Raw genomic sequence first — 24,412 nt, forward strand, 5'->3', positions numbered from 1 at the left:
CGAGATTCAAGCCGGAGCACATTCATGGCGACTTCATCTTTCACGGGAGAGTTGATGGGATCCAGGTTTATTTCCAGTCGACCAGTCTCCTCTTCAAAGTTCTGGCAAAATTCTGCAAGCACAACCACCGATTCAAGACAACAGTCGGAAATCACAATTAAAACGTCTGTTTGTTACAAAAGATTACCTTCAAGCATGAGGAATAGCTTCTTGGCGAGTCCACCCAGATAAGCCTCCAGATCATTCTTCTTTCCCTCCAACTCACTGGCCTTGTCATTCAGGGCAACCTTGTCACTTTTTAGTCGACTGACCTCCTTGTTGGTAGCATCAAGAGCAGCCTTCAGATTGGTGTTTTCTTCTTCAAGCTTGGTAACTGAAGCCAGCTTTTCATCTGCGAGCTTGGTCTTCTCTAAAGCCGCTTTCTGCAACTCAGCCAAGTCAAGGTCTTTCTTCTTCAGGGCATCCCTCACTTTGTCTGCAAAATTACAGTGAGATCAGACTCTGAAACAAACGAGAGGTAAAAGCAGTCGTCGGAGGCCTCACCAAACATACCTTTAGCCTCCTCCTTCACTTTCTTAGGTTCTCTTGGGCCAGTTTCAGATCAAGCTCGAGCTGGATATGTTTGTTCTCCATCTCAGTGTAACCAGCCGCAAGGTCGCAGGATTTCTACGAAGAACCAATTGACAGATGTCAAAGACAATTCACTTCCGAGTGACTAAGGAAAAATCATAGCATTTCTAAGACTATGGCCAAATGCAAACATTCGACCACAGTCTCGGGGACTACACCCAGTGGGTGCACTCAGCGTGCCCCCACTAGTTTCATCAGTTAGAGTCGACCAGTCGACCAACAGAAAAAATGGGAAGTGTTCTTCAGACTATAGTCGACTGCCAGCAGTCAACCATAGTCTCGGGGACTACACCCAGTGGGTGCACTCAGCGTGCCCCCACCAGTCTATGAATCTATTCGACCTAGTCAAGTAAGGAAAAAACTTAAGACATAAAGACTATGGTCGACTACCAGCAGCCCACCATAGCCTTGGGAACTACACCCAGTGGGTGCACTCAGCATGCCCCCACTAACCCGGAATTTCAATCAACACACCCAGTGGGTGTAGGAAAAACTCTAGGAGTTTCAGAAAGAAGAGTTTTCAGATATCATATCCTAACAGAACAGGCAGTGACCGACTGACCTGAACATTACTCTGAAGAGCTGAACTGGCGTCATAGGCTGCCTGGCTGGCTTCTCGTATTGCCTTCACTTGCTCCATCATGACCCCCGCTTGGCGTATTGCTTCTTTAGCAGCACTAGCTTGGTCTTCTAGAACGTGGTAGGTTGAGAAAAGCGAGGGTTGAGCAGCACTCGACGATGAAGGACGAGCACTCGTCAACGGCACCGCAAAGGTTATGATAGGCCGAGTGACATTGTCTCCCTCCACGACCAATGTCTCGGGTGCTGGCACGTCCTGAGTCGCCTTGCCAGCAGACGCTTTCTTGCTCCTCCTCTGCCTTGGTGGTTCCTCGTCGTCATCGTCGGGAAGGTCGATAACGACGTTAGATGAAGCTGCAGAAAAAGAATCAAAATTAGAGACAAGAAGCCAATAGACTGAAGACGGAACTACAAGAGTCATACCAGGTTTCGAAGTAACAACATCCTCCATCTCCTGGTCTTCAGCTCTGGCCGAGGTATCAGAAGTAGCAGCACTGCAGTTCCAGAAGTCAGTCGATTAGCTCGTGAGTCGACTAAGAATAAGTTCACGAGGAACAGACAAACTCAAGCTACACCATTACCCTGAGATAGTGGGGATCACCATCTTCATCTTCGGCAAGACCTTCGCCGACTTCGAAGGCGCCACTCGAGATTGCTTTGGAGCTTTCTCAGTCGGCGCCGAAGAAGTAGTCCGAGGATGCTTGGACGATTGCGTGACGGTTGGGACCCCCTTACCACGCTCGACCACGGGATCATGGGCTAGCTTCGAGCGTCTTTCCGAGCGAGGAGGTACAACCTCCTCCTCCTCCTCTTCTTCCTCCTCACCAGAATCATCACCCTCATCATCGTCGTCAGCATCCGAATCCCACTCCTCCGGGCTTTCGCCCCCACTTCCTTCCTCCTCCTCAGTCGGTGTTTGCGCCCCATTGGGCATCGAGTATAACTCAGTGGTGGCCTGTCAGACAACAAAATAAAGATCAATCGACCAATTCGCGTCGAAGCAGAATGGATAAAGCAAGATTGCAAATGGAAATAAGTGGCCATACCGTGTCCGGTGTATAGGTACAGTCGAGTGGTGGAATCCTCCTAGCCCCTCGAGGGTTGTCCTTATTCCTTGTGATTGCGGCCACCCACCTCTCCAGTGTGGCGTCCTCGACCGCTTCTGGATGGACCCGAGTGGTGTCTTCGGTACCACAGTACAGCCACATCGGGTGGCCTCGGTACTGAAGCGGTTGGATGCACCGTCTAAGAAAGACCTCCAGAAGATCCATACCCGTCACTCCATCCCTAATGAGTTGGACTACGCATTCCATCAACATTTTTACCTGGGCTTTCTCCTCAGGAAGCACCTTCAGAGAAGATGGTTTGTCCACTCAGTCCATGGAGAACGGAGGGAGACCAGTCGACTGCCCCGGCGTCGACTCATCTTGGCAGTAGAACCAAGTCGACTGCCACCCTCTGACCGACTCAGGAAGGGTCATGGCCGGGAAAGTGCTCTTATTCCTCATCTGAATCTCAAGACCCCCGCACATCTGGATAACCTTAGTCCTCTTGTCACCCGGACTCGCCTTTTTCACCGTCTGTGAGCGACAGGTGAATATGTGCTTAAAGAGACCCCAATGTGGTCGACAACCCAGGAAGTTCTCGCACATGGAAATGAAAGCAGCAAGATGGGCGATAGAATTGGGAGTGAAATGGTGGAGTTGCGCCCCAAAGAAGTTCAGAAACCCTCGGAAGAAAACACTCGGCGGCAGAGAGAATCCACGATCTATATGAGTGGCTAGGAGAACGCACTCACCCTCCTGCGGCTGTGGTTGACACTCGGACCCCGAAAGCCATGCTGACCCATGGGGGATCAGACCCTCGTTGGCCAGGTCAATGAGATCCGTCTCGGTGATGGTCGAACGGATCCAATCCCCTTGGACCCAACCTTTTGGTAGACGGGATCTTGACGAAGATCCGCCCCGACTGGACGCTCTCCCCTTTGCTTTCCCCGCCGCCGTCGCCTTCTTCGGCGCTCCAATGTCGCCGTCTTCTCCTTCACCATTGTCGTCGGCGAAGCACGCGAGGAGTGGTTAAGCGGAGGCGAGAGAAGGCACAACGGGTGGAGGCAAAGAAGGCAGAGAGGGGAATGGGAAGGCACTGTTCAAAAACCCTCGCCCGACGCTTTATATAAGGACGCTTCCGAGTGGCTGACAAGTAGGCCCGGGCAGTCCTGTCACATCCTGAAACAGTCGCGCACGCATGATATGTGGCGAAAAAGGCGGCATGGAAATCAAGGCGTCCACGCCTTATCCCATCCGAGTACCGCGGTCCGCCCCGCTTCACGCGCTTCCCAAAATTCGGATCCCACAAAATCCGCTAATGGTAGATCAATCTGTCAGACGATAGATTTCCTACGATCCGTCGCTCGGAAGTTCACTAAGTTCGAAAGTTCACTCGATAGAAGAAAAGAATGGATCAAGGCGACTGAAGGAAAGGTTAGTGCCAACGCCATAAAAGAAAAATCGCTGATCCAGGATACAACACAATCAGAGCACGGGAAACAGGTCGGAGAAAATTATCGACCCCTTCCTCACTCGAACCTCGATCCATTCAGGGGCTAATGATGAAGTCATGTACCTAGGGTAGGGTCATGGTCCTACCCGAGGTACCCTACCGAAGGACATCCTTAGAAGAAGCTACCTTCCAGTCGACCAAGAGGGACTTCACTCGACCAAGAGGGACTTCACTCGACGATGGAGATAGCCACTCGACCATGAAGCTAACCACTCGACGGCCAGGAGACCTAAAGTCACTCAGCACGCAACGGTCTGTCATTAAGTAGCTTTAATAGTCTTCATGGTGTTTTATGAGGGCGTTACCAGTAACCCCCTGTCTTAATGTACTTTGAACCCTGCATAACTGAGGGCCGGAGGGGTCTGGCGAACTCTATATAAGCCACCCCCTCCTCAGTGTAAAGGGTTTGCACCCCTGTAACTCATATACACAGAAACCAGTCGACCGCCTCTGGGCTCCGAGACGTAGGGCTATTCCTTCCTCCGAGAAGGGCCTGAACTCGTTAAACACTCGTGTGTACAACTACTCCATAGCTAGGATCTTGCCTCTCCATACCTACCCCCCATTCTACTGTCAGACATAGAACCACGACAGGGCGCGCCCCCCCTACAGGGCGCGGCCCCCTGTCTCGTGGACCCCTCGAGCACCCCCCGACTGACTTCTTTCGCATATATATGCTTATGTACCCTAAAACCATCGAATATCAAGATAGATCGGGAGTTCCGCCGTCGCAAGCCTCTGTAGCCACCAAAAACCTCTCGGGAGCCCTTCCCGGCACCCTGTCGGAGGGGGGATCCTTCACCGGTGGCCATCTTCATCATCCCGGCGCTCTCCATGACGAGGAGGGAGTAGTTCACCCTCGGGGTTGAGGGTATGTACCAGTAGCTATGTGTTTGATCTCTCTCTCTCTCGTGTTCTCTCTCGTGTTCCCTCTATGGCACGATCTTGATGTATCCCGAGCTTTGCTATTATAGTTGGATCTTATGATGTTTCTCCCCCTCTACTCTCTTGTGATGAATTGAGTTTCCCCTTTGAAGTTATCTTATCAGATTGAGTCTTTTATGAGAACACTTGATGTATGTCTTGCCATGCTTATCTTTGGTGAAAATGGGATATCATGTGCCTCTTGATGTATGTTTTGGTGACCAACTTGCGGGTTCCGCCCATGAACCTATGCATAGGGGTTGGCACACGTTCTTGACTCTCCGGTAGAAACTTTTGGGCACTCTTTGAAGTACTTTGTGTTGGTTGAATAGATGAATCTGAGATTGTGTGATGCATATCGTATAATCATGCCCATGGATACTTGAGGTGACAATGGAGTATCTAGGTGACATTAGGGTTTTGGTTGATTTGTGTCTTAAGGTGTTATTCTAGTACGAACTCTTTAATAGATCGATCCGAAAGAATAACTTTGAGGTGGTTTCGTACCCTACCATAATCTCTACGTTTGTTCTCCGCTATTAGTGTCTTTGGAGTGACTCTTTGTTGCATGTTGAGGGATTGTTATATGATCTATCTATGTTATTATTGTTGAGAGAATTTGCACTAGTGAAAGTATGAACCCTAGGCCTTGTTTCCTATCATTGCAATACCATTTACGCTCACTTTTATCACTTGTTACCTTGCTGTTTTTATAATTTCAGATTACAAATACCTTTATCTACCATCCATATTGCACTTGTATCACCATATTTTCGCTGAACTAGTGCACCTATACAATTTAACATTGTATTGGGTGTGTTGGGGACACAAGAGACTCTTTGTTATTTGGTTGCAGGGTTGTTTGAGAGAGACTATCTTCATCCTACGCCTCCTACGGATGGATAAACCTTAGGTCATCCACTTGAGGGAAATTTGCTACTGTCCTACAAACCTGTGCACTTGCAGGCCCAACAACGTCTACAAGAAGAAGGTTGTGTAGTAGACATCAGGCGGCCTCTTCCTCTTCTTCCTCCCCTTTGGGGGAGGAGTGTGCCTCGTCGTCTTCGAACGAGGCCTCCGGTACAAATTTACGCCAGAGACCCTTCCTGGTCCCCGGGGCCTTCTTTTCGGCCTTCTTCTCCGGTGCCTTGTAGGGTGTCGGAACTAGCATCTCCGTTAGGAGAGCATCGACTGGACCTTCGGGCAGCGCAACCGGACAGTCAATCCGCTCCGCTGTCTCCACATAGTCCTGATCAAATATGCACAATGACTTAAGACTCCCCCACGAATACATTGGGAAGAACTGAATCCGGTGGTAGTCAGAAAGCTCACCGGACAAGGAGGCCGCGCGGCATGAAGTCCACGGTCCTCGGATATGGGAGGAGGTACTTCGGAGGCCTTGAATAGCGCCTTCCATGCGTCTTTGTGCTTCATGCCATAGAGCTTTCGGAGCGTCTGCTGTTCGGTCGGGACGAACTCCCACAAATTAAAAAGTCGCCTTTGGCACGGAAGAATCCGGCGAACGAGCATGACCTGGATCACATTGACAAGCTTGATGTTCTTGTCCTTCATATTCTTGATGCAGTTTTGGAGTCCGGTCAGCTCCGCAGGTTCCCCCCAAGCCAGGCCCTTCTTTGCCCAGGAGGTGAGCCGCATGGGGGTTCCAGATCGGAATTCGGGGGCCGCCGCCCAGTTGGCGTCGTGCGGCTCGGTGATGTAGAACCACCCCGATTGCCACCCTTTCACGGTCTCCGTGAAGGAGCCGTCAAGCCAGGTGACGTTAGGCATCTTGCCCACCATGGCACCTCTGCACTCCGCTTGCTGGCCGCTCACGATCTTCGGCTTCACGCAGAAGATTTGTAGCAACAAGCCAAAATGAGGCTGGATGCGGAGGAAGGCCTCGCATACGACGGTGAAAGATCGAGGATGTCGCCTAGAGGGGGGGTGAATAGGCGCATTAAAATAATTACAGTTTAGGCTTGAACAAATGCGGAATAAACCTAGCGGTTAATTTGTCAAGCACAAAACCTACAACAACTAGGCTCACCTATGTGCACCAACAACTTATGCTAAGCAAGATAAGCAACTACGTGATAGCAAGATATATGACAAAGAACAATATGGCTATCACAAAGTAAAGTGCAAAGTAAAGGGGCTCGGGTAAGAGATAACCGAGGCACGCGGAGACGATGATGTATCCCGAAGTTCACACCCTTGCGGATGCTAATCTCCGTTTGGAGCGGTGTGAAGGCATAATGCTCCCCAAGAAGCCACTAGGGCCACCGTAATCTCCTCACGCCCTCGCACAATGCAAGATACCGTGATTCCACTAAGGGACCCTTGAGGGCGGTCACCGAACCCGTACAAATGGCGACCCTTGGGGGCGGTCACCGAACTCGTACACTTTGGCAACCCTTGGGGGCGGTCACCGGTACCCGTCAAATTGCTCGGGGCGATCTCCACAACCTAATTGGAGACCCCGACGCTTGCCCGGAGCATTACACCACAATGATTGAGCTCCGAACACCACCAACCGTCTAGGGCGCCCAACCACCCAAGAGGAACAAGCTCAAGGGCACCAAGCACCCAAGAGTAATAAGCTTCTCAACTTGTAACTTCGACGTATCACCGTGGAGAACTCAAACCGATGCACCAAATGCAATGGCAAGGGCACACGAAGTGCCCAAGTCCTTCTCTCTCAAATCCCACCGAAGCAACTAATGCTAGGGAGGAAAATGAGAGGAAGAACAAGAAGGAGAACACCAAGAACTCCAAGAACTAGATCCAAGGGGTTCCCCTCACATAGAGGAGAAAGTGATTGGAGGAAATGGGGATCTAGATCTCCTCTCTCTTTTCCCTCAAAAACTAGCAAGAATCCATGAAGGGATTGAGAGTTAGCAAGCTCGAAGAACAATGAGGGAAGAACACGAGCTCAAAGGATAAGGTTGAATGGGAAAGAAGACCCCCTTTTATAGGAGCTCCCGAATCCAACCGTTATGCTCACAGCCCGCATAGAGCGGTACTACCGCTCCAAGGAGCGGTACTACCGCTAGGGTGGTAGTACCCCTTCGAAACACAACAACGAGGAGGCAAAAAGGCCAAAACAACCTTCGGAGCGGCAGTACCGCTCGTCCTCACGGTACTACCGCTCGACCTCATGGTACTACCGCAAATGGTAGCGGTACTACTGCTTGCGAGCGGTACTAAAAAAATACTTCTGTGCCTACTTCCGCTGAGCAAAACACGAGATTTTGGTCCGGAGCGGTACTACCGCTTAGGAGCCGCGGTAGTACTGCTTTGGGGCGGTACTACCACTCAGGAGCCGCGGTAGTACTGCTCTGGAGCGGTAGTAAAAAATTACATCCGCTCTAGTCGCGGTAGTACCACTGGAGCCTTTACCAAAACAGCCACAACTTTTGCAAACGGACTCCGAATTCAACGAAACCAAGTTTGTTGGAAAGCTAACGACATGGGCTAACACAATCTTGATAGAAATATCAAGAATAAGCAAATGAGAAAAGTCCCAAAGGAAAATGGTGATAACCCTTCCTCGGAAAAGACCGGTAAAACCTCCAACACCGAAAACATCATAGAAGACGCATGTGAACTCCGTTTTTGATGAACTCAAGCTTGTCATCAAGATGACCATAAGCTCTAAGACTCACAAAGAGAACCAAACAAGAACCAAGAAACATGATGCAAGGATGCAAGGGTTTGAGCTCTCTACTAACGATACGATCAAGCTACCAACTTGAGAGCCCCCCTTGATAGTACGGCAAACGATCATATAACCCGGTCTCCCTACCACCACCATGAGACCGGTAAAATAGAAAACCTATCAAGGGCAAACCTTTGCCTTGCACATGGTCCACTTGAGCTAGATGATGACGATCTTGACTCCCTCAAGATGGACCACCTTTCTTGATTGCGTTGGCTCGATGAAGACTAGATGATTGCTCCCCCATAGTCCACTATGGGTGAGCCACTCTTCGGCTCATCTTCACAAGTCCATTGACACCACAATGGATGGAAAGATTCAAGCACTTGATCTCTTCGTGATGCTCCACTTGAACTTGCACACGGCAATCTTGATGACGATCACCACTTGATGTCATCCTTTCCATGGGTTGTATGATATCTTCCTCTTGATGCAAGCCCATGGATACGTACCTAACCCCACATAGAACTCTCACATAGACCATGGGTTAGTACACAAAGTGCAATTGACAATGCTTACCATACCATGGGATCACTTGATTCCTCTCGGTACATCTTCTACGCTTTGTGAGTTGATCAACTTGATTCACTATTGACTTAGTCTTGATCAACCTTAAATCTTTGCAACTCTCTTCATTTGGATGTTGTATTGAAGGTAAACATGAATGATCACACAACCTTCTTCTTCAAGACATGCTTGCAATAAGCTCAACACTCGCATGACCAATCTTTGGATAATTCCTTAATAGCACCTTGGTCAACTCATAAACTCCTTGAAACCAACACATGGACTTCAAGAAAATCCTATGGACAAATCCTTCAAATATAACTCAAGACAACCATTAGTCCATAGAGATTGTCATCAATTACCAAAACCAAACATGGGGGCACCGCATGTTCTTTCAATCTCCCCCATTTTGGTAATTGATGACAATCACTTTCAAGAGAGTTTATATAAGGAATTATGCTTCACTATGCAATGCAACAACCAATAGTGCATGCGTATGAGATGCAAATGCTAAGGAACAAAACCAAAGCAAGAGGAGATAACTCTCTAAACTTCTCCACAAAACTCTCTGAAACTTCTCCCCCATTGGCATCGATTGCCAAAATGGGCGAAAAGCTAAGAAGACCAATATAAATTGTGGTCCTCCATAAATTGTGTATATATCAACAAGAGAGTGGAATGCAATACACATATCCAACGGTTAATACTTGGAGGAACACAAACTATATTGAGGCCCAAAGATTGCAAAAGAATGATATGCCACAAAGACATAACAAAGAGAGAAATAAGAAATCAAGCAATCAAAAGATATCAATTGAACCAACTAGACCAAAGATCCTATGAGCCACATGAATGAAGGATATTATGATATGAGACGAGGAGTGTTCTAAAGAAACTAGAGAAGCTCCCCATGATTTGTGCACAAAAAAGAATGTTTTGTAATTAGATACAAAGTGCACAAAATAGGATCATAGCTCCCCCAAAATCAATAGAAACTTACAACAAGTGCAAGTGAGCATATAGGAAACAAAGCCTAGTACTTGCAACAAACACATGGTTGAGCAACAAGTAAAAGAGGCAACTTAAGAATGGGCTCAACCAAAATGATGCGTGTGAGTCATGGCGAAGCACTTGAGAAGACTAAAATTAGGATGAGCATTAAGCATCAACATAGTCTTGAAAGAATGAGGCACACGGTGCAAGGCCTGTCATTCCCACACACAACTAGCAAATGGGTTCACAAGCTTACTAATAAGCATATAAAGAACTTATGCTTGTGACAACCCGTGGTGAAGATAGAAGATGAAAGCCTCATCAAGACGAGGGATGCCAATTAAGATGGCAAACGCCTCGTAACGATAAGCATGAGGAAAATAATCTTCACCACACAAGAGTGCATCAAGATGCAACGATAGAGGACACGCACTCAAGGCAAAAGCTTTCACGGAGCCACCAAAGAAATAACATAAGAAAGACAAGGTGGACGTGAAAGAAAGGATATCAACTAGAGATGTAATTTCTCTCAAGTGTATAAGGTTCTATGTAGACGAAATCATGATGATATATATATCTACAAAGAAGAATGTACACCCGAAATAGTTACAACACGAAGGAACAAGATATCCACAAGGAAGTCATAAATATACCAATAAGATATTTGCTTGAAAGCATAGCACATGGCTAGATATGGTCTTATTGTATATAAATGAAGTCCAAACACACATCCATCAAGGGCATCACAACTAGCAACAAGAGATCATCGTTGGGATGCTTTGAGAAAGGAAACAAGTATCACAAGATATGAAATGAAAATCATGCCAAGATGCAACCTACACAAGGTTGAATGCAAGAGGAGAAAGCATGAATAGATACTTGTTACCGAGATATCATTGGAAGGATGTAGTAGATACCAATTGAAGGTAGATAGTAGTTCATTGATCATCCTAGCTTGACTCCAATATGCACATGGTGACAACACCTTCCTTGTGAGTGAGCCGAGCATCCAATGCATCTCCAAATGTTCCTAGAAGAACAACACAAACTAAACGGTACCCAAACTCATCGGGACCAAATAGTTAGAAACACCAATACATAGGACAAACTCCACATAAATATGTGCATATAGATATGAAAATGAATTTCATGCACATCTCATCCAAATTGAGACTAGGTGGAGTTTCCCCTATATATTGAGTCAAAGAAAGAAAGCATGCCAAATGAAATACATGAAGTAAACATGCATGCTCAAGACTTTCAAAACCCGAAACCAAAAGACAAATAAATGCCAAGTGAAAAGGATACCAAATGGAGAAATCATCACTTGGAAGATATCATTAAAGATACATCAAGGAATGAGATATCCATTGATACACACTAAACTAAAGATGTCAAACTCCCAAAGAGAGGATGGTTCCAAACATACCAAGCTCTCAACAAAGTTCCATGATGGCACAAAGTACCAAAAAGAAATGGCTTGCCTTCCACCAAAACACACTTGATAAGGATCACAAGAAGAGTGAAGAAAATAGAATAGCTCCCCCACGAGTTGTGCATTATATAGGATTTGTATTTGAATACAAAATGCACAAGGTGGGATCACTGCTTTCACTATATCTAGAAAACACTAGACAAGAACAAGAAATAAACAAGATCCACAAGTGGTATGGAAGACAACGGGAGTTAACACAAACCTTGGCAAGAGAAAAAGGCAAATAAACAAAAGCCAATGTAAAGATGATCAATTAAATTCTACCACACATAAGTGACTACCAATTGTCAAAAGACAAGAAGTAGATGGAAAGAATTCCCGGTGGTAGATAGCAAGGATATCTAACATCATCTTCACACCACACACAAGCAAATTGCAACTTGTAGAGCTAACATGCCACCTAGGAACAAGATAATTTACAATATCAATTCTAGGTGACAATATCTCAAATGTACACATTTTCTAGGCTTATAATATGCACTTAGCATATTACTCCCCCATAATGTGATACCAATAAGAACTAAACAAGAGGCAATAAGAGGATCTAACACGAGATAATCAATGGAATTTTTAGAATTTGAATTTCTCATGAGAGATATACCACCTAGCGACTAGATAATCTTGTAATATCAATACTAGATGGTATTCCTCATGTACACACATTTATAGGATTGTGAGGTGCACAAAGCACATCACTCCCCCAAAATGGGATGTTCCATTGATCTCTCACACGAGCCAACTAGGATACAAACAGGAAGCAAAAAGGCTCAACGCACGACGCACACGTACATGATGTGCAAACCAACACACACATACTTGATTGCTCAAGATAAGCAAGTTGGAAGCGCAACATATACAAACACATGCAAGGAACAAAACCAAAACATGCAAGGGGGCAAGTAACTTTCAAGGTAAACAATTTAAGTACAAGTTACCGCAAGGAGGCACATTGGATATAAGATAGAAACTTGATAATCCAATTGACTTGGCTTGAGACAAAGAGAATGATGAAGTCCCCTTAATTCTTCATAATGTAGCCAAGTCTCCAATGCCCTCCAACAACACCTATTGATCAAGTTTGAGCTTGTTGGTCCCCAACCAAGTTGGGTCCTAAGAGGTTAGTCACAATAGGTTTGGCTGCCCAAATGGTTCTTTGCTTGACACCACTTTGAGTACCAACAAACTTGGCAAACACATTACCAACCTTATCCTTACCAAGAGAATAGATATCATCAATAATAATTGGGATGGATAAGTTACCACTAGTGCATGAAGAAGCGACGTGACCTTTCTCACGACATAAGTAGCAACGTCTACTCTTCACTTTCTTCTCACTTGATTTCTCAATTTGAGAAGCATTAACTTGAGTCTTCTTGGGAAGAGGCCTTTCTTCAACTTGATGTTGAGCATGAGATTGAACTTGTGCCCTCTTCCCTTGTTGCTTGACACTAATAGCCTTCTTCTTCAATGGGCAAGATCTAATATGATGCCCTTCAACTTTGCACTTGGAGCAAACAATCTTGGCCGAATTCTTGACTTGTTCTTGGCTCTTCTTCTTGTTCAACTTGGACTTCTTCTTCTTGTTGGAGTTGAATCCAAGTCCACCTTTGTCATTGGGGGATTTTTGCACACTCAAGATATTGTTGAGTGTGGCCTTCCCTTCATGACACATTTCCAAGTCTTTTTTCAAAGAAGTGACTTGGGCCTTGAGTTCTTTGATTTCCTCTACATGGTTAGTCTCAACACAAGTACTAGAGGAAGTATAAGCTTCATCGTTAGAGCAACAAGGCAAGGAAAGCAATTCATCACAAGATGTACCAACATTGTGAGTAGATGAATTACAAGGACTAGCACATGGCAATATACTATTTTGACTAGAAGTAGTGCTAGTATCCACATGAGGCTCACTAGATGTTACCTTAGCAATCATGGCCTCATGAGCTATCTTTAGCACACTATGGGATACTAGAAGATCATCATGAGAGCTTGAGAGCTTTTCATGACTTTCTTCCAATTTCCCATAATTGCAAGATAGCACCTCAAGTTGAGCCCGTAGCTCAACATTCTCCTTCAAAATGGATGCTTCACAAGTAATAGAATTAGTAGCACAAGCATCATCATTAACAACAAGAGGAGAAGGCAACTTGGCAAGCTCTTTTAAATAAGAAGCTTCAAGTTGAGCATGAGACTCGGTGAGTTTGATGAGCTCACCCTTGATGACCCTTGAGCCATTTTCGAGGTGCTCAAAATCCTCAAGGAGTCTAGCATGAGCAACTTCAATCTTAGCATTTTTAGTTTCAAAAACATTGGCCACCTTAAGAGCTCTATCAGTAGATTCCTTCACTTTAGACAATTCTAGAGCAAAAGTCTCCTCAAGAGATTCCTTGGTGGTTTGTTCAAGTTCAAGAGCTTGAGAGAGGTCTGCAATCTCATTAGCGTAATCACACCCATGACCTTCCATTTTATCAATGGTGGCCTCATGCTCCTCTAGATGAGATTCCAACTCCTCAATGTATTTCTTGCCATCAATGGCAATGGACATTATTTCCATGAAGTTGGAACGAGCAATTTTATTTTTATGAAGAGCTTTAAAAATCATTTCCCCCTTAGTTTTTAAGGAGGCAACATTATCATTCTCTTCATCATTATCCTCATCATCATTAGCATCAACATCATCATCAAGAGACATATTGGGGTACAAAGTAGGAGATACCTTTGACGCCTTAGCCATAAGGCAAAAAGCAATAGATGATGATGTAGGATCCCTTGAGGCACCATTAAACACCACATCTTGTTCCATGGAGTGTTCGGTTTCCACTACATTGTTAGCACAACAATTCGAGGAAATAGATGCATTTTTATCATGGCAACAAGACATAGCAAGCATATCATCATGAGATTTAGTCAAGCAATTTCTACATGATATGCAAGGACTATCAACACAAGCATGTGAAACATTTGGAGTGCTCGGAGTGTTAAAGCCCAAAGAAGGAGCATTGCAATAATATAGTGATGAAGGATCATCCACAATAAGCATACTATCATCATTGCAATGACCAACACTACTCACCATGTCATTACCTTGTGGCAAACCACATGTAGGTGAAGTAGAAGAAGTTGAGAAGACTATACGACCGGAGGTGGAGGGAGAACAATCATCCCCACAAATCTTGGACACACCATATTTATCTTGAAGCTTCGTCCACAACTCATGAGCATCTCGGAACGACATGAGTTGAAATATAACTACATTGCTCAAAGCATCGAAAAAGCACATTAGAAGCTTGAGCATTGAGATAAGAGTTTTTCTCATCCTCTAAAGATAATCTTTGGGGATCCTTTGGAGGAGAAAAACCCATATCTACAATTCGCTCTAAATTTGGGTCCATGACCCTAAAGAGATTAAGCATGCGAATTACCCAAACATCAAAATTTGTGCCATCGAAACTAAGAGTGTCAGAGAATCCTAATACCCTAGTCGACATCTTTACTCTCTAGGCGGTAAAGCCTAATAAAGAGATACGAGGCTCTGATACCAATTGAAAGATCGAGGATGTCGCCTAGAGGGGGGGGGGTGAATAGGCGCTTTAAAATAATTACGATTTAGGCTTGAACAAATGCGGAATAAACCTAGCGGTTAATTTGTCAAGCACAAAACCTACAACAACTAGGCTCACCTATGTGCACCAACAACTTATGCTAAGCAAGATAAGCAACTATGTGATAGCAAGATATATGACAAAGAACAATATGGCTATCACAAAGTAAAGTGCATAAGTAAAGGGGCTCGGGTAAGAGATAACCGAGGCATGCGGAGACGATGATGTATCCCGAAGTTCACACCCTTGCGGATGCTAATCTCCGTTTGGAGCGGTGTGGAGGCATAATGCTCCCCAAGAAGCCACTAGGGCCACTATAATCTCCTCACGCCCTCGCACAATGCAAGATGGCGTGATTCCACCAAGGGACCCTTGAGGGCGGTCACCGAACCTGTACAAATGGCGACCCTTGGGTGCGGTCACCGAACTCGTACACTTTGGCAACCCTTGGGGGCGGTCACCGGTACCCGTCAAATTGCTCGGGGCGATCTCCACAACCTAATTGGATACCCCGATGCTTGCCCGGAGCTTTACACCATAATGATTGAGCTCCGAACACCACCAACCGTCTAGGGCGCCCAAGCACCCAAGAGGAACAAGCTCAAGGGCACCAAGCACCCAAGAGTAATAAGCTTCTCAACTTGTAACTTCCACGTATCACCATGGAGAACTCAAACCGATGCACCAAATGCAATGGCAAGGGCACACGGAGTGCCCAAGTCCTTCTCTCTCAAATCCCACCGAAGCAACTAATGCTAGGGAGGAAAATGAGAGGAATAACAAGAAGGAGAACACCAAGAACTCCAAGAACTAGATCCAAGGGGTTCCCCTCACATAGAGGAGAAAGTGATTGGTGGAAATGTGGATCTAGATCTCCTCTCTCTTTTCCCTCAAAAACTAGCAAGAATCCATGGAGGGATTGAGAGTTAGCAAGCTCGAAGAAGGTTAACAATGGGGGAAGAACACGAGCTCAAAGGATAAGGTTGAATGGGGAAGAAGACCCCCTTTTATAGGAGCTCCTGAATCCAACCGTTATGCTCACAGCCCGCACAGAGCGGTACTACCGCTCCAAGGAGCGGTACTACCGCTAGGGCGGTAGTACCCCTTCGAAACACAACATCGAGGAGGCAAAAAGGCCAAAAGAACCTTTGGAGCGGTAGTACCGCTCGTCCTCATTGTACTACCGCTCGACCTCATGGTACTATCGCAAATGGTAGCGGTACCACTGCTTGCGAGCGGTACTAAAAAAAATACTTTTGTGCCTACTTCCACTGAGCAAAACACGAGATTTTGGTCCGAAGCGGTACTACCGCTTAGGAGCCGCGATAGTACTGCTCTGGGGCGGTACTACCGCTCAGGAGCCGCGGTAGTACTGCTCTGGAGCGGTAGTAAAAAATTACATCTGCTCTAGTCGCGGTAGTACCGCTACAGCCTTTACCAAAACAGCCACAACTTTTGCAAACGGACTCTGAATTCAACGAAACCAAGTTTGTTGGAAAGCTAACGACATGGGTTAACACAATATTGATAGAAATATCAAGAATAAGCAAATGAGAAAAGTCCCAAAGGAAAATGGTTAGAACCCTTCCTCGGAAAAGACCGGTAAAACCTCCAACACCGAAAACATCATAGAAGACGCATGTGAACTCCGTTTTCGATGAACTCAAGCTTGTCATCAAGATGACCATAAGCTTTAAGACTCACAAAGAGAACCAAACAAGAACCAAGAAACATGATACAAGGATGCAAGGGTTTGAGCTCTCTACTAACGATACGATCAAGCTACCAACTTGAGAGCCCCTCTTGATAGTACGACAAACGATCATATAACCCGGTCTCCCTACTACTACCATGAGACCGGTCAAATAGAAAACCTATCAAGGGCAAACCTTTGCCTTGCACATGGTGCACTTGAGCTAGATGATGACGATCTTGACTCCCTCAAGATGGACCACCTTTCTTGATTGCGTTGGCTCGATGAAGACTAGATGATTGCTCCCCCATAGTCCACTATGGGTGAGCCACTCTTCGGCTCATCTTCACAAGTCCATTAACACCACAATGGATGGCAAGATTCAAGCACTTGATCTCTTTGTGATGCTCCACTTGAACTTGCACACGGCAATCTTGATGACGATCACCACTTGATGTCATCCTTTCCATGGGTTGTATGATATCTTCCTCTTGATGCAAGCCCATGGATACGTACCTAACCCCACATAGAACTCTCACATAGACCATGGGTTAGTACACAAAGTGCAATGGACAATGCTTACCATACCATGGGATCACTTGATCCCTCTCGGTACATCTTCTACGCTTTGTGAGTTGATCAACTTGATTCACTATTGACTTAGTCCTGATCAACCTTAAATCTTTGCAACTCTCTTCATTTGGATGATGTATTGAAGGTAAACATGAATGATCACACAACCTTCTTATTCAAGACATGCTTGCAATAAGCTCAACACTCGCATGACCAATCTTTGGATAATTCCTTAATAGCACCTTGGTCAACTCATAAACTCCTTGAAACCAACACATGGACTTCAAGAAAATCCTATGGACAAATCCTTCAAATATAACTCAAGACAACCATTAGTCCATAGAGATTGTCATCAATTACCAAAACCAAACATGGGGGCACCGCATGTTCTTTCAGACGGTAAACATCGAGATGTTGAGGACGAAGTTTGGGGCTAGATCATGGAAGTCTAGCCCGTAGTAGTACACGAGCCCGCAGACGAAGGGATGAAGAGGAAATCCCAGTCCACGGACGAAGTGGGTGAGAAACACGACCCTCTCATGGGGTCCTGGGGTTGGAATGACCTGCCCGTCGTCCGGTAGCCAGTGCGCTATGTCTGCGGCCAAGTATCCGGCCGCCCAAAGATTCGTGATATGCTTCTCCTTCACGGTGGAATCCACCCACTTGCCTCCTGCTCCATACATATTCAGCTGTGCGGAGAAGACTTGGACTAGGGCGCTGGAGCTCGAGGAGGCAAGGATGAGCAAAGGAGGAGGAAGGCGTGGGTGAAAATGGGGATCCTTTATCCCTTTATAGAGGCGACGAAAGCGGTGCGCCTCCTCACTTGCCCGTTAAGAATCGCTTACTTCCCAAGCGCCACGATTGATGGCGCGGTGGGATTACCCATACCCATATTGATGAGAATCCCGTGATAAGGGGACACGATCTCTGCTTTAACAAGACGTGTCAAGGAAACCACCTCGCAATACGCGCTGTGGCTGGTTGTGAGAAAACGGTTCGAATAATGACCCGACCATAATGACATATCACGTCGTCTGAACAGTTGTCAGCTGAAATATCATTCTCTCTACGGTGGTATGTAAAGATCATTTTGCAGATCCGAACACGGTCTATGTGTTCGATAATAACTTTGGAGTATTCGGAGAAGGAACCCGCCTTGCAATGCCGAAGACAAGACTGCGCGCCGGACTCATCGTCATTGAAGCCTGGTTCAGGGGCTACTGAGGGAGTCCTGGATTAGGGGGTATCCGGACAGCCGGACTATATACATCGTCCAGACTATTGGAGCGTGAAGATACAAGACTCAAGACTCCGTCCCGTGTCCGGATGGGACTCTACTTTGCGTGGAAGACAAGCTTGGCGATCCGGATATTATGTTTCCTTCCTTGTAACCGACTCCATGTAAACCCTAGCCCTCTCCGGTGTCTATATAAACCGGAGAGGTTGGCCCTTAGAAGGCCGATCACAATTACAATCATAATCATCATAGGCTAGCTTCTAGGGTTTAGCATCTACAATCTCGTGGTAGATCTACTCTTGTACTACTCATATCATCAATATTAATCAAGCAGGAAGTAGGGTTTTACCTCCATCGAGAGGGCCCGAACCTGGGTAAACATTGTGTCCCTTGCTTCATGTTACCATCAGCCTGAGACGCACAGATCGGGACCCCCTACCCGAGATCCGCCGGTTTTGACACCGACAGTCCCCAGATGGGATCTTTTGAGAACAAAGGCTTGCGGTGGCGGAAAAAGTATTTCGTGGACTCCTCTATTAGTTTCCTGATTTATGGGTATTTATAGAGGCGAAGTTAGGTCAAAGGAGCTCTGTGGGACCCACAACCCATCAGAGCGCGCCCTGGTGGGTTGTGGGCCCACGCTCCCACGTCTGGTCTTCTCCCGAAGCTTCTAGTGTCCTTTATGTCCAGAAAAAAATCTTCAAAAAGTTTCATAATATTTGGACTTCGTTTGGTACTGCTATTCTACGAAACCAAAAACAAACAAAAAATAGCAACTGACACTGAGCACTAAGTTATTAGGTTAGTTCCAAAAAATAATATAAAGTTGCTTGTAAATGTATATAAAACATTCAAGATTGATACTTTAATAGAACAATAAAAAAGTATAGATACGTTGTAGACGTATCACTCACTATGACAGAGAAGTCGGAGCTAGTGCGATGAGGCCCCTTGCAACGCTGACTCCATGAGGGTGGTTTCAACGGATGACGCTAGCCGAAGGTTGCACGGACTAGGTCGGAGCAAGGCTTGCAACTTTCACATGTGAAGCTCTTCGACAAAATCAAAGTTGTCGTGTCCTTAACGCTCCGGTCGACTGTTTGGCGATACTTTGTTGTTTGGTGCAACCTCTTGATGGTTGTTAAGTTTGTGATTGTCCAAGGCGAAGTCAAAGTATGGAGGATGCCGATGATGTTCTCGCTTGGCTGGCGCTGTTGATCCAGTTGTGTGTTGGTTGTGTCATGATGTTGTTAGTAGCCGGTTTGTAATCTAGGTTTTCGTTGGGCCTCTTTGATTCATAGGATTTTGAAAACGCGGGAATAGAAAGAGTATAGAGTTGAAGTGGCATGCCCGCTTGAATCCTATAGAATTAGCAATGAGTGTTTGATGATATGGAAAAAATAAAAAAATTGTAAAAAGAAGTTGGAGTGGATGTTAGATTTTCTATAAAATATATTCCAGACGATTCCATAGGAAAAATTCCTATGTGATTCAATCCATGAATCAAAGGACCAACAAAGGAAAACATCCTTAGAATTTCAATCCTCCAGAAATCCTGCAAAGTTCCTTTGAATCAAAGGAGCCCTTAACCGGTCAACTTTGTTCTTCTTAGTTATGAGGAAAATGATAAATCTTTTGGCTCGTTTAAACTGAAATACAGTACACAGCAGCAACAAACGTTTCCGGAATGAGATGCCCAGCCGGGCAAAGCCGAGCCATCCCACTGGAAATCCGGCCGAGGCGACGACGAAAAAACCCGTCACATGATGTGCAGCAGGCCTTAGCTGGAGGGTTGCGGTGCAGAAGATCAAGTCCGGACACGCGAAACAGGGAAGCGGTCAAAACCGGTTGCCGCGCCTTCACGTGCGTGTTCGCCCCGGATGGGCTACCCTGCAACTTCTGCTACTACCCGTCCTCCTCGCTCTGACACACAGCACTCGTCGAGAGGAAAAAAAGGCCCGCGTCTCCGTCATCCTCGCCGCCGGGACAGCGGCCGCACACCGCCACCCCGCCGGGCCGTCGCTCGCTCCCCGCTGCACGGACGACTCCTGTTGCCCCGGCGCCGAGAGACGAGCGGAAAGGCAAGGCACGGAAGTGGCCGGGGAAAGGGGGGTGGGTCAGCTCGACCGTTTCAGTTTCGCTGGCATGATGGGATGGCGTCGATAAGTCGGACAGCAGCCAGCAGTTTCGCCAGTTCCCCACCCACTCCTCCTCCCTTCCTCTTCCTTCTTCCCTCCCTCCCTCGGGCCGTGGAGCCCGGTCAGACGCACAAGGACACACGCAACGAGCCAGGACTGACGACCGCGTCTCTCCTTCTCCGCTCATCTTCCACCACTGTCTCCGCCCCGTTCCTTGCACGCCTCTTCGTCCTCCGTGCGTGTTAGGCCGAGAGAGACCTGGTGGCCACGATGATGAAGGCGGGGGAGCGGCCCAACTCGAAGCTGCTCCGCGGGGGCGGCCGGCAGGAGTCGCGGCGGTTCCGGATGCTGGCCATCGTTGTCGGATTCTTCATCGTCTCCCTCACCTTCGTCCTCGTCTCCAAGCCCGACGCCATCCTCTTCGGCCGTAAGTTTCCTTTCAAATTTCAATTCCGTCCTTATTCGTTTCTCGGGACTCCCAATTCTACTGGTCACAGCGTCGTCTTCTTCTTGAAGAAGACGCTCGGTAACGAACTGTAACTAACCGACTGGGCCCGTCGTCTTCTCGCGCAGTGAACGGCAAGCTGCCGGCGGACCAGGCGCCGGCGTCCATCCTGATCCAGCAGAAGGTCAACACGCCGGCCCAGAAGACCTCCACCGACGCTATCATCGGTAAATAATCAATCAAAGCCAAAATTAATCTCCCCGTTAATTCTTGCCGTTTATCCGGGCTCACCCGGCCGTTTCCTCCTCCTTCCTTCCTCCAGGTGGAGACCCCAAAGTGGTCGACGATGAAACCTATGTAAAGCCAAAAGGTAAATCTCTACCCATCTTACCCGAAAGGCTTTTCGTGTTGGCCTCACACTAAAACTAAAGCCACGGCTCCTTTACAGAGATCAGAGGCGGCGAGGAAGAGGACCATAGGGTGCTGAGCGAGCCCGACCCGGCCAGCGGGATGGCGGAGCCGGCCGCCAACAAGGACGGCGACGCCCGTAAATCCAGCGACGAGACGTTAGGTAGGTCAGCCGTCGCAGTTTTGGCCCGTAATTAGGAAGCGTCTCTGTCCCATTTCGTTTTCCGAATCCGTGATTTGACACCCGGGCCGCCGAGCTGAAGCGTTGAATGTTCCTTCCGTGTGATCGTGCTTCGAGCTTGGAACCTGGGGCTGAGATGAGATGGTTGGTCGTGTAGGTGGGGAGAGGAAAGACGAGGCGGAGGAGGAGCGGGACGAGGAGAAGCACGCCAAGGTCACGCTCCCGACCGTCTCCAATTACACCATTCATGACGCCGAGGACGCCGAGAATGCCAAGCAAGAAGGTACCACCTGCATTTATTCGATGCAGTTTCCAATTTTTGTGCATTGGCTGACACCCATTTACTTAGTCAGTCAGTCGATCCCGTTCTAGTATTCCCTGTTTCCATCTGCAATCTTCGCCGTCAGAGCGTCCATTAAGAACTTGATTCCTCTGTTTCTAATGGCAGAGCAGAAGCTGTACTACTACCAGTAAATTATGGAGAGAAGTACACTTAGTAGTGGTGCTGTCAGAGTAGAACTGAAGTGTTGATGGTCTACTCTACTAGTATGAGCACAAGCTAGAGCAATGTACTGGCCTTTAGTTTAATCCGAGTTACGTACCAGTAGTAGTAGTGAAAATAGACCGCCAATGCAGATGTCCAATTCAAGTCACTGTATCTTACCAATACGATCGTTGCTGTTCTCGGTGACGCCCACTTGGAGCATTGATTGCTTCGCATCACGTGTCAGCGCTCGTACTCCTACATGATCGTTGGCCCATTATTGCTAGATTTTGATCCCAGTGATGCTCCGTATGCTCACCCTGATCCAGCTGTTTTGCATCACGACCAAATTTTAATGAACATACCACCATGTTCCTGATATAACAATGTATATCTTCAAAACAATTTCCCAGGCTTGAGCTTGAGCAACGTCCAGCAGGAGCAGCAGCAGCAGGGGAGCAAGCCGCTGTGCGACTTCTCGAACTTCCGGGCGAACGTGTGCGAGATGCGCGGCGACGTGAGGGTGCACCCGAAGGCGACGTCGGTGCTGTTCATGGAGCCCGAGGGGTCGCAGAGGGACGAGGTGTGGAAGATCAAGCCCTACCCGCGGAAAGGCGACGAGTTCTGCCTCAGCCACATCACGGAGCTGACGGTGAAGTCGAGCAAGGTTGCCGCCGAGTGCACCCGGTACCACGACGTGCCTGTGGTGATCTTCTCGCTCACCGGCTACACGGGGAACCTATTTCACGACTTCACCGACGTGATCGTGCCGCTCTTCACCACGGCCAGCCAGTTCGACGGCGAGGTGCAGTTCCTCATCACGGACATGGCGCTCTGGTGGACCATCAAGTACCACACCCTGCTCCAGAAGCTGTCCAAGTACCCCCTTATCGACTTCAGCAAGGACGACCAGGTGCACTGCTTCAAGCACGCCATCGTCGGCACGCACGCCTACATGGAGTTCACCATCGACGCCACCAAGTCGCCGAACGGGGTCACCATGGTCGACTTCAACCGGTTCATGCGGTCGGCCTACTCGCTGCCCAAGGCCGCCGCGGCGGCGCTCGGGGAGAGCCCCAGGGTGAAGCCGAGGCTGCTCATCATCAAGCGGCACCGCACCAGGATGTTCCTTAACCTGGAGGAGATTATCGGCATGGCCGAGGAGCTCGGGTTCGAGGTGGTGATCGACGAGGCCAACGTGAGCTCCGACATCAACGGCTTCGCCAAGCTGGTGAACTCGGTGGACGTGATGATGGGCGTGCACGGCGCCGGGCTCACCAACTGCGTCTTCCTGCCGCAGAACGCCACGCTCATCCAGATCGTGCCCTTCGGCGGCCTCGACTGGATCTCCCGCACCGACTTCGGGAACCCGTCGGAGATGATGGGCCTCCGGTACAAGCAGTACGCCATTACCGTCGACGAGAGCAGCCTCACCGACCACTACCCGAGGGACCACAAGATCTTCAAGGACCCCATCTCCTTCCACAAGCGTGGGTTCGAGTTCATCAGGCGCACCTTCATGGACAAGCAGAACGTGAGGCTCGACTGCAAGAGGTTCAGACCTGTGCTGCTGGAGGCACTGGACAACCTCAACCAGTAAATTTAAGGCAACTTGCCACCCATTTTTACCATTCGTTTCGTGAAATTTGATGTTCATTCTCTCATGGCGTGTATGTATGGTCTAAACTATAGAGATTTTGTCTAGGAATTACTCGTGTAAACTGTATAAATTAAATTGCCCGCCGCTGCAAAGATGGAACGAAATTCATTGAAATGATATAGGCCCCTCACATTGTCTGTCTGTCTGGAATCTCATCAGTTGTTTTGTCATCCTGCAACGATATATTTTTTATAGTTAAGCACTTTGACTTTCTGGTAACCAAACCGTATGATAAACCAATCTGCTGAGGTGTTTTCCATCTGAAAAATGCGCTGAGGTGTGTATCGGGATCCATCGAATTATTGGAACTGCCCCCTGTTTCCACATGGTTTGTTGGCTAGAGAAGTTCTAAAATAATACGGTAGAACACTCTGTGAGAACATGGAATTGTACGCTGAGCATGTGATTGAGTAACAAAAACTGTGAGCATGTGAGTGTGTAAGCTAGATCAAATTTTGTTCAGTGGGGACCGAATCCGAATGTAAGCTGGATCAACTCGACGGAAATGACCAATGAGGTGGTTTGGATTTAGTATATGAGAGCAACTCCAACGCGCCGACCCATTTTGTTTGCGCGCGTCCGTTTGTGT

At 47.4% G+C, this 24,412-nt stretch overlaps 1 protein-coding gene across 1 annotated transcript; it reads left to right on the forward strand.

Annotated features, from left to right (window-relative positions):
* The first annotated feature begins 20,447 nt into the window (after positions 1–20,447).
* On the forward strand, positions 20,448–23,964 carry LOC119343468 (alpha-1,3-arabinosyltransferase XAT3-like). Its single transcript, XM_037614408.1, has 6 exons — positions 20,448–21,072; positions 21,219–21,317; positions 21,413–21,460; positions 21,539–21,661; positions 21,837–21,962; positions 22,577–23,964. Exons 1-6 carry the CDS (start codon positions 20,916–20,918, stop codon positions 23,761–23,763), a joined length of 1,740 nt encoding a protein of 579 aa, XP_037470305.1. The 5' UTR covers positions 20,448–20,915; the 3' UTR covers positions 23,764–23,964.
* The last annotated feature ends 448 nt before the right edge of the window (positions 23,965–24,412 follow it).

The sequence above is a fragment of the Triticum dicoccoides genome, chromosome 1B (assembly GCF_002162155.2).
Source record: "Triticum dicoccoides isolate Atlit2015 ecotype Zavitan chromosome 1B, WEW_v2.0, whole genome shotgun sequence".
In the NCBI taxonomy this organism is placed as follows: Eukaryota; Viridiplantae; Streptophyta; class Magnoliopsida; order Poales; family Poaceae; genus Triticum; species Triticum dicoccoides.